Consider the following 11,057-nt stretch of genomic DNA (forward strand, 5'->3'; position numbering starts at 1 on the left):
AATACATGATGTATTTTCTTCTAAATACATGAGATATTTTTAATAAAGATGTAAAAAGTTAAAAAAAAAATTAAAACAAAAGAGATGAAAACCAAAGAACTATATAATTTTAAACACAGATAATTAGTCTCTAAATAAAGATTGACACACACAGCTATTAAATCTAGGGAAGAGTGTTACTTAAACAATCAGTCTTGGATTCAAACAGAAATGTCTTTCACTATGTTTACAGACATAATTCAAGCCTGAAAAATGAAAAAAAATTTTTTTGTTTTTATTCCACAGTAAGTCAAATCATGGCCTATTCTATCTTTCCTTAGGCAGTGTCTTTTTTGAAAATTTTTTCAGAATAACTATGAATGAAAGAGTCTACGTTATTATAGCCATTAAAATCTTTTCACTATATAAAACTAAACATTCTCTATGGCTTTAGATTTTTCCTAGTTTAATATAAACATTTACAATGTAGACCACATTGTACTTGTATGTTGTATCTGGCTCACCAATGACATTTCTATGTACATGTAATAAAATTACACCCAGAAGAGACTGCACAAATAAAATATAAAACTTTTATAACAAAGTTAACAAAAAATGAGCATTTGTTTTCTGCTTTAACTTATTTTCAGGCAAAAACAAAAAGAAATATTTCCAAAAGTACATATTTTAGGAAAAGATGCTTCACATAAAAAAAAGGCTATCAGAGTTATATCAACTTGAGAAATATTGCATATTTTATCTGTAATCTTGGTGATTTCAATCTCTTAGAGTCCTACTGCTGAAAAAAAACTACCTTTTAAAAAAAAACTTCCCAAACTATGTGCCACCTGACCCAGTTGTTGAGTAAAAAAAAAAAAAAAAAATTTTTTTTTTTTTTTTTTAAATCATTTAGGTAAACATTAATTCAAATGGTTCTACTCTTCTTTTCCATCAAATTATCAAGAATTCTTGGGGGATTTCATACCACCAAGAAAGAAGCACCAGGAGCAGAAGACGTCCTTTCGGCCCAGGGTTCCTGTGCAGAGAAGCTCCCAGTCCAGGGTAAGACTGATGACAAGGACCTTCCTTCAGAGCTGACAGAGAGAGAAAACCTTCCCCTGGAGCTGATGCCCTGAATTTGGACTTCTAGCATACTAGACCGTGAGAGAATAAACTTCTGTTTGTTAAAGCCATCCACTTTTGGTATCTCTGTTATAGCAGCACTAAATGACTAAGACAATCTTTTCTTCAAATAGCTGTGGAACATATAAAACTTGATCTCTATTAGGCAATACTAAAAATTTCAGCACATTTAAGATAACATAGGAGCAGCCAACATGGTGCTACAGACAGAAGCACCATGCCGTGCCTCCACAGCAAAGACCTGAAAAACTAAGTAAAACAGAGGCAAACATCAATCCTGGAACCCTAAGTGTCAAACGAAGAGACAAAGAACTCAGCCAAGCACTGAATGGAATAAGAAACTGAGAGAGAACAGAGAGTGAGGAGAGATACCAGCGGAGGTCCTCTATTCAGCTAGTGCAGCACAGATTTGCCATCTCAGACTCCTGTTGGAGACCAGTGGACAGAGAGTACGGGAATGCAGCTTCACGGAGCTCCCAGCAGGAAACAGAGCACCCAGTAACCAGTGATATATGCTTTCTCACCACCTATCCTTCTCCCCTCTGATCGGCCCCTCTCACTTCCTAGCTGGCTGCAGTTGCTCTGCTGGCCGAGAGCTGCAGGCTCCATGCTGCCGCTTAGATTTGCCCCACCCACATCGAAGACTGGCAGACAGGGAGTACGGGAAAGCAGTTTCACGGAGCTCCCAACAGGAGATAGATCACCCAGTAACCAGCGATATATGCTTTCCCACCCCAGCGCTCGGCTGCCACTTTCTATCAGCTGCAGTCTCTTGGCTGGGAGGCACCAGCTCCAGATCTGTACTGCTTGGATTCGCCCCGCCCACACGGGTGGGCTCTCTCAGTGCCATTTCTTTGTTGCTGGTGGTACTCTTCTCTGGTTCTTTTGGTTTCTTCCCTGCCTCTTACCTCCTCCCTTTCTTTCGAACCTCTGGCTCTGTGTGACATCACTGCTTCTTCTTGAAAGGCTGTGAAGCACTGCTCAGCTCGGGAACTGCTTACCCTGTCCATGCCGCCATGCTGGTGGGATCCTGGGGCCTTTTCTTCATTTGTTTTTGATTTGTTTTGTTTTGTTCTGTTCTGGTTTATTTTCTATTTCTTTTCGTGGCTTGGGAGCCCCCTCTAGCCGGACTGTACTACACGGCTTGGGAGCCGCTTCCCTGGTCTGCATAGCCGTGCCGGTGGAACCCTGGGAGCATTTCTTCCTTTTTCTTTTCTTTTTTCCTGTTTTTCTTCATTTCTTAGCTTCTTGTCTCTCTTTACTTACTTTCTTTTCCTGTCATCTGAATACCTGGCACTGTGTCACATCTCTGCCCCTTCTAGCCAGGCTGTACTGAGCAGCCAGGAAGCCATTTTCCCAATCTGCACAGCCGCACCAGTGGGATCCCTGGGAGATTTTCTTTTCTTTTAATTTATATTTATTTTTTTCTTTTTCCCTTTTTGTTTTACTCCATTTCTTGGGTTTTCATCTCTCCACTCCAACAGCAAGCTCCTTTAGCATGCTTTTTTTTTTTTTTTGGTTTGTTTTTTGGCTCCTGTTTCTCTCTCCTCTCTATCTTCTTTCCCATACCCATCTTAGCTCCACACATCAAACCTCCGCACCTCTTCCTGCCTACCTGCACCGTGTGTTGAACATCACACCCCCAAACAGCACAGGCACGGCCTACCAGAATCTGCCCTACACTCACTCCTGGCCTGCCCTGTCAGCCCTAGTACATGCCACAGACAATCCATCCCAGCCCTTTCCCTTCAGCTGGACCTGCCCTGCTGCACCATAGCTGAGCGACTGGCCCTGCCCATTGGACAAGGAGGTAAAAAGCATCATGTCCACAGATGAGTAAACAACAAAGAACGCACAGCCTGCCTGCTCAGACATAACCAAATAAAACAAAAAAGCAGGATGAAATAAGGAAATCTACAATCGATAAATGAAGAAAATAACTACTGAATGTCCTGAAGACAGCAGATAATATCAAAACATATTTAAAAAAAAAACAAGACAGGATGGGTCCAGCAGCCATCCAAAATAAAACACCAGATGACTTTCCAGTAGAAGAAAAGTCACTAGAACTACCTGATAGGGAATTCGAATCTCTCATATTCAGTGCTATTCAACAGTTGAAGCAAAAAGGAGACAAAAGTGAGTAAAAAATAGACAAATTCATGGAAAATACTGAAAAAAAAAATAGAAGCATTCAGGAAAATAATACAGCAACAAAATGCCAAAATAAATTCACAACTAGAAATCATACAAAAGCAACAATTAGAAATCTAAAGATAAACAACACAATTTCAGAAATGGACAGCATCATAAATGGGCTAAGGAGGAGGTGTGAAACAATGGAAGACAGGATCAGCAAAACTGAAGACAAACACTTGGATACAACTTCGAGGAAAAATCAGAAAAAAGAATGAAGAAAAATTAAGAAACCCTGGGAATTATGTGGGATACAATCAAAAGCAAAAATCTGTGAGTGATCAGAGTTCCAGAACAGGGAGAAAAAATGGAAAACAGAGAGGATCACTGAAGAATTCCTCACAGAAAACTTCCCTAATATCATGAAAAATGAAGCTTAACAAAACCCATATAGGATAGGCCTCAAATGAAAATCACCAAGGCATATGATTATCACACTCACTAAATCCAAAGACAAAGAAACAATCCTGACAGCGGCTCGGGAAAAACAAAAAGTCACATACAAAGGGGAAACAATAAGACTAAGCTCTGCTTATTCGGCAGAAGCTGTGTAGGGAAGAAGGCAATGGGATGACGTATATAAAACCTTGAAAGAAAAAAAAACTGCCAACCAACAATAATACATTCTGCAAAACTCTCATTCAAGTATGATAGCGAAATTTCCAGATAAACAGAAATTAAGGGAATATGTAAAGAATAAACCAAACTTACAAGAATTATTAAAGGGAGTCCTTCGGTTTGAGAACAAAAAAAATCAGACCACAGCCTAAATCTAGGACATGAGATCATACCAGCCAGATACCAACCTAGGAAATTAACTCTCAAGGACTATACAAAACCAAAAGAATTACAACAGGGAACCAGAGAGGCAACAATGTCAGAACAATACAAGCTGGAATAAGCATTATAGGTATAGAACTTTCTAATGAAAAGGAAGACAAGGCGATACCAAGTAATAATAGACTAGTTCAAACCTAGGAAGATAAGAGAAATTCCAAAGTAACCACAAAGAAAGTTAACAAACCTACTCATCAAAATAAAGAGGAAAAACTTAAAAAAAAAAAAAAAAAAGAATTCTTGTTAACACAGTACTGTTATATGTATTACACAACAGAAATAATCTCAAAATGATTTATCAGCCAAGTAAACACATTACCTGAAGAACATAAGGATTTATAAAATAAGGTTAAACATCAATTCTTATTAAAAAAAAAAGTGTCCAATATCAGATACAATTGTAACAGAAATGGAGACTTTGCCAAAATACAAGGTTATCGACCTAGTAATTTATGCTGTGGACTCTCTCTGATTCTTCCACAAAGAAACCAAAAAAACTGAAAGCAAACACTCAAATTAAAGGGATCCAAAGAGCAAACACTTCAGTTTTGGTTTATTCTTCCTATAGCATTTAAGTCAGCAAAATGTAAAACATAATCCATAATTCAAATACTTATGATGTAGTATGTGCCTTAATGTTACTTACCAAGTCATATATCTGGTTTGCCAATTGTACCTTTTCATCTGCATCTTCCAAAGCTTTATAGTAATCCTGAATAAAAACATTTTGATTTCAAGGATAAATTAATAATTTTTAAACATGGGTATGCAGGACATATAACTACATTTTTATTATTATTCTGTGAGACTCTGTTATCACTAAAGCAATATCCAGTCACCCTACATTAGCAATAAAAACCCAGTTAGGGTCAGGGAAAGGATAGGAGGAAAATTATAAGTTATGGACAGCAGCCTACAATCAAAGAAAGATGTCCAGAATTTCTAGAAAAAAATACATAAATAAAAATAAACACATTCCAAATCTAGCCTACCTTCTAGTTAAAGCTATGTGAACTAAGGAAGTTCTTTTTCCAAAGTCACGCAGTCAAATGGCCCAGTCATTTTCATGACAAAACTCATGTCTTTTAAGCTGTTCTTTCCAATACATTCCTGAACAAACTAGATAGATCAGACCTTTAACACAAACCTTGGGCTGAGAGCTGATGCTCACTACACTCTGGAAGATAGCTATAAGTTCTATAAAATTAATAAACACTCAATTCTACATTTACAGACCCAATTCATGTACAAATTTAGTTTTAAACTAAAAGACCTTTAAGGAACCTTCCAACTCAAAGATTCTGCCCTTCCTTAAGTCTTAGGTACCTAGGTACCTAAGCAACACAGGAAATATACTACAAGTTCTGCTGATTTTTCACCCTAGTTTGGGGCCAAAACTCAGACAGTATTATATTTCTAAGGACAAGGCAAGATTAATTACCAATAGCTAGAATAAAACCGTTTAAAAGGAAAAAAAAATTAGGAAAAAAGTATGTACTTATTTTTTAAGGTTCGATAACTTTTTAATAAATCACTAACTACTGAAACAATTTAATTACCAAAATGCTTCAATGATTAAAAATTGCTACATCTTGAGCTTTAAAACACAGTAAGTTGTTTAAATTCTAAAGAGCCACTAATAACTTTTCCTTATTTCCATATTCAGGAAATAGGGTCCTGATATTTATCGATAATTCATTCAGGACATTGAACGTACTTTTTTGATGGATGTCATCTGTTCTTCTCTCCATTCAGATTTATTTTTCTTCGCATTCATAAAGAATTCACTGACTCTTTGTTCTAGCTGATCCATTGCATCTGAAACATAATAAAAACATTCTACATTTAGTCAGCCAGGTTCATACACTAAATATATATACACTTTGGGGGAAAAAAGCATACCCGACAACATATGTTCCTTTCACTTGGCCAGTAACTTAAGTATGTCATGCTTTAATTGTGTGAATATATAATTCCTTGATTACCTTACTAAAAAAGAAGTTATATTTTTTCCAACTGACAGTTTATTTCTGTGATTGTTATTTCAAAGTCTTTTCTAATAATCAAGTAGAGTCAATGACACCGATTGTTTTTCAATGGTTGAGCCTTGAGGTGAAAAGTTATTGGAGGCAGCAGAGGGGGCAGCCAGCACCAGAGCTCCGCTCCTAGCTGTGGTGTGGGCAGGCAGGTAGGCGCAAGGATATGATGCTGCCGCTGCCTCCCCATGGGCCTGAGCTGTGCTGCCAGGGCTGAGCCGCTCGGAGTAGCCAGCCAAGTAGCTGCTGGGCACACCCATAGCGCAGGAGGATGGGCTGTGGCAGGAGACGGGCTGATGCCATTGGGCCCTGCTACTAGGAGAGTTGGACCCAGGACACCAAGTCCACCTAGCTGACCTACATCAACTCAGATGTGCTGCCCAGCACCGCCACCCTGGACGGAAGCCCCAAGGTGGGAAGCCTGCATGCAGCTAGCGAGCAGCCATGTGAGAAGCATCAATTGGTCCCAACCCACCTGGAGCAAAGCAGAATGAAGAACACCAAAGACACAAGGAAAATATTAGCCTAAGAGATAAAAAGGGCCACATAAACCAGAGACTCCATCAACCTGAGACCAGAAGAACTAGATGGTGCCCAGCCACCACCAATTACCACCCTGACAGGAAACACTACAGAAAGTCCCTGACAGAGCAGCAGAAAAGTAGGGTGCAGAACTCAAATTCTAGTAAAAAGGCCAGACTTAATGGTCTGACTGAGACTGGAGGAGCCTCAGAAGACATGGCCCCCAGATTCTCTGTTAACCCAGAACTAAAACCTTTCCTGAAGACAACTCTTCAGACAAAGATTAGAATGGATTATAAAACATAAAATGATACTCATGAAGAGTGTGCTTCTTAATTCAAGTAGATACGTAAGACTACATAGGCAGCTCCTGTCTGGAGGTGAGATGAGAAGGCAGAAAGGACAGGAGCTGGCTGAATGGACACAGGAAATTCAGGGTAGAAAAAGGCATGATGACGTATTACAGGGATGCCAACTAGGGCCACATAACAATGTGTGTATAAATTATTGTATGAGAAGCTAACTTGAGCTGTGAACTTTCACTTAAAGCACACAGAAAAATTTTGTTTCTCCAAAAAAAGAAGTGATTAGAATTAAATAGGCTAAATGTCTCAAAACACAATTACTTATTGAAAGCACCACTACTTAATCCTTACACCTCTTTTAATAAGAAAAGGTGGTAAAAAGATCTTAATATCTCGTGATATGGCCTTAAGTATCTCACTATCTCTTATCACAAGTGAATGTAACAGGTACAATCATTTATTCACTTAACAGACTGTTAGTTATTCTAGATAAGTTTTCCTCAAAGTGTGTGCCTGTGCCAGGAATAATCATCTCACTTGATGTCTGTTAACCAAAACCCACCGCCACTGAGTAGATTCCAGCTCATAGCAACCCTATAAGGACAGAGCAGAACTGCCCCACACGGTTTCCGAGGCTGTAAATCTTTACTGAAGCAGACTGCCACATCTTTCTCCTGGGGAGTGGCTGGCGGGTTCAAACTGCAGACCCTTCAATTAGCAGCTGAGTGCTTTAAGGACTGCACCCCAGGGCTCCTTTTTACAAAAGGACAAATAAATGTGATTCTGTCATCATGTAAGCTGAGGAAAACCTTTTTATTCTATCTTCCTTTTGGAAATTTGCAGTACAAAACAGCTTCATAAAGATTCTGAGAGTCCCTACTGTAATTTTTTAAAAAGTATTTTCCTTTTTTAATAAATAAACTTATTTAACACAGAGACCTCTTTTAACCCATAATATCTATTAAGGTTAGAAAACTCTAATCATTGTAAAAAAAAAAAAAAAATACAAGTTAAAAAGCCTGTAATTTGTATAAATTATAAGAGAATTTTAAATTTGTGATGATAATGAAAATTTATAAAATGTTCTTTTTTGGAAAACTTGGTGGCATAGTGGTTAAGTGCCACAACTGATAACCAAAAGGTTGGCAGTTCAAATCCACCAGGTACTCCTTGGAAACTCTATGGCACAGCTCTACCCTGTCCTACAGGGTTGCTATGAGTCGAAATCGACTCCAGGGCAATGGGTTTGGTTTTGCTTTTTTTTGCACCACGTACTATACTTTGTAACTTATCTGTATTATTTTAATCCTTAGATCATTCTCATTTTAAAGATGGTGAAAACTCCTCAGAAGTGGTAATGTGATCAAAGTCAGTAAGTCAGTAGCAAAGCCCTAAATGAACTCAGACCTACCTGACATAAAAGTCTGTGCTTGATCCTGCAGAAAACAATACTTTAAAAAATCTTTAGCATTTCAACTATAATAAAGTTAAATTGGGTTTTGTGAGCTGGATAGAGAGCCCCATGTACAGTTCAGACTTCCATCATACAGTATACCCAGTAGAAGGATGTGGCGGCTTCCATACCATACCACCTTTCTAATATGCCCCTAATGAAACTGGTAAGAGGTTGAGAAAGTACATTCATTAACAATGGGTACAGATGTATTGGCTGGGGGGGGGGGGGTTGCAGAGAAGCAAGGGGAAATGAAAAGGACAGGGTCTTAGCTACTCCAAGGCTTCCACAGTCTGGGAAGCTTGTTGAGCTGATCTCTTTCCATAATACTCCTTTCCTCTCCATCAGAATTCAAAACCCACATCAACCTCCATGCCTACTTTTCTAAGAAAACCTGCCAGCATGACAAACATTTTATATACAGACCGCGCACATAGCTGGGATGCATGGAATCAAAACACATATCTTCTGGGGCCATACTCCATGAAGGCTAGCTATTAATGCTAATTAAACAATTAAGGAGTACCTACAAACAAAGGGAGTGACACATCCAACAAGGGACTTTCAATTATACATTTTAATTATGTATCATATTATTCTTTTCCCATTCTTAATTTTTAACAAAGTATCCCTACAAGACACTTGAAACAACTCTCATCATACTCATTTCACAAATAGGGAAGGTTTGTCAGGTTCTGTCCCAGCATGGTAGACATAAATATGGTATACAGCACTGTTTTCTTACTTTGTAATGTATATATACATTTTTTTTAGTTAATGTAATTCTGCCTAAGTATTTGCGTTCTTATCTCCAAAGACAGTGATTCTTTGCATTCTCTGAATAATGGGCCCTTTTCAGAACTTGCCAGAAAAAAAGAAATCAAAAAAGAAAAAAAAAATATATATATATATATAGGATATAATTCCAGTGTATTCCAGAACACCCTGAAGGCCATTTGCCAACTCTCTAGTTGAAACGGCAAGGTAATTTCGGTAAAGTCACCCGACAACCAAGCTATCACGAAAAGAAGAAAAGCTCGCTGACAAAAATGTTATTACATGCAACAGGTAGCTTTACAATAAAATCTAATTACCCTCACTCATTTTGATTGAGGAAACACTGTGTGGCTGACAACTGAGAACGTACGCTACAATGTGTAACTTTCCAAAATGTGGTATTCCAAGTTCACCAGGGTTTCTGAAAACCTACATACAAGCCATGCTTCTAGAAGTTTTCTGCTCTTGAAAATTTTAAGGAGAGGAGCTTTGAAAGAAGTGTTGAAATTTAAATTCGGTAACGTATTAGCTCAAGTCAAAACCTTCTCAACATTTATGCTGATGTAAATTCCATTATATGCCAAATAAATAAATGTATAGATACTTTTTTTTTTTGCACAGACCCAAATTCGAGAAAAAAATACACTTGCCCCAATGTCTCCTCTTGTGAACGCCACGAGAAAAGCAGCGCGGGAGAGAAGAGACAAGATTCGGCAATGCCCGTTCTCTTTGACAACTCCTTACGCACTAGCGAGCGCGCCAGAAGAGTCAAAGAGCCGGCAAGTCTAGCGCTGGATGCGCAAAGCGAACAAGAGCAAACCGGGCGACTTACTCTGCACCTGCAAGTCCATCTCGCGCATCTCCGTGAAGCGGTCCCGCAAGTCCATGGGAAGCTGCTCAATCACTGTCAAGGAGAGAGTCCGTCAGCGGGGCGGGGCCAACGGCGAAAATACGCGCCTACGTCACTGCGCGTCTGCGTGCGTCGGGGGGGCCAGGGAGCCGGCAGCCCACAACGAGCCTGCCAGTTACCGTGAGAAAGAAACATCCCCCGCCGCCCCCTCCCTCCCGCCATCCCGCCCGCCCGGCCACTCGCACTCTCGCCCGCCCGCGGCTCACACCGGCGGCCCACGCCAGCGCCGCGCACTCACTCTCCAGATAGTCTTCTAGGTACAACATCGCGGCCCTTAGAACTGGGGTAACGAGGGCGTCCAGGGGTTTATTTGTGTCACTCGCTGTCGCCGGAGTTTTGTCCCTTTCAATATGGCGCCTCCGCTAGCAGCACCCGCTCGGCTCCGGAAAAAAAAAAAAAAAGAAAAGAAACACTTTGGCGCCTGACGGCGCTCGCCTCACTGCCGCCCGGTGCTGCCATTGGCTGACTGGGGCAATGACGTAAGCCGGTCGGTGTCAGCTCTTGCGCCTTTGTGGGAAGTGTAGTCTTCCTCCCTCCGGAACGAGCCTTGATGGGCGGGCAGCTCTCCACGTGGAAACTACAAAAACTAGGCGCCATTGCGAACAGTGCGCCGCTGAATCCGAAATGCGGTGCCTCTGTTTATTTGTTGATTTTTGACAGGGAATGACGGGAGTTGTATGCTCCTGCACAACACAACTAGGAACAACTTTTCACCTGTTCTTTACTGCTATGATTTTATGACCCGGTGTTTGTGACTCATGGATTTCAGTGCCCGGCAAATCGCGAAGGTTCTAACGGTGGAATAATCAGTAAAGTTCGGGTAATTTGGAACGTGAAGAACAAAACTCTGCTGGAATCTGCCCTCAGTATTCACTCCTAAAAATATAAATGGGACACCT

At 40.1% G+C, this 11,057-nt stretch overlaps 1 protein-coding gene across 2 annotated transcripts in view; it reads right to left on the reverse strand.

Annotated features, from left to right (window-relative positions):
• ING3 (inhibitor of growth family member 3) overlaps positions 1 to 10,538 on the reverse strand; it is a 31,925-nt gene extending 21,387 nt beyond the window's left edge. For both annotated transcript variants that reach the window (XR_002784956.2, XM_003407237.4), the window contains exons 1-4: positions 10,397 to 10,538; positions 10,081 to 10,152; positions 5,873 to 5,973; positions 4,802 to 4,867 (exon numbers count right to left, since the gene is read on the reverse strand). Coding sequence is in view for 1 of the 2 variants with exons in the window: in XM_003407237.4 (XP_003407285.1) it covers positions 4,802 to 4,867; positions 5,873 to 5,973; positions 10,081 to 10,152; positions 10,397 to 10,424 (267 nt within the window). In the remaining variant the exon portion in view is untranslated. The remainder of the gene's footprint in view (positions 1 to 4,801; positions 4,868 to 5,872; positions 5,974 to 10,080; positions 10,153 to 10,396) is intronic.
• Positions 10,539 to 11,057: the final 519 nt, after the last annotated feature.

This window comes from Loxodonta africana, chromosome 8 (assembly GCF_030014295.1).
Source record: "Loxodonta africana isolate mLoxAfr1 chromosome 8, mLoxAfr1.hap2, whole genome shotgun sequence".
Taxonomy (NCBI): domain Eukaryota; kingdom Metazoa; phylum Chordata; class Mammalia; order Proboscidea; family Elephantidae; genus Loxodonta; species Loxodonta africana.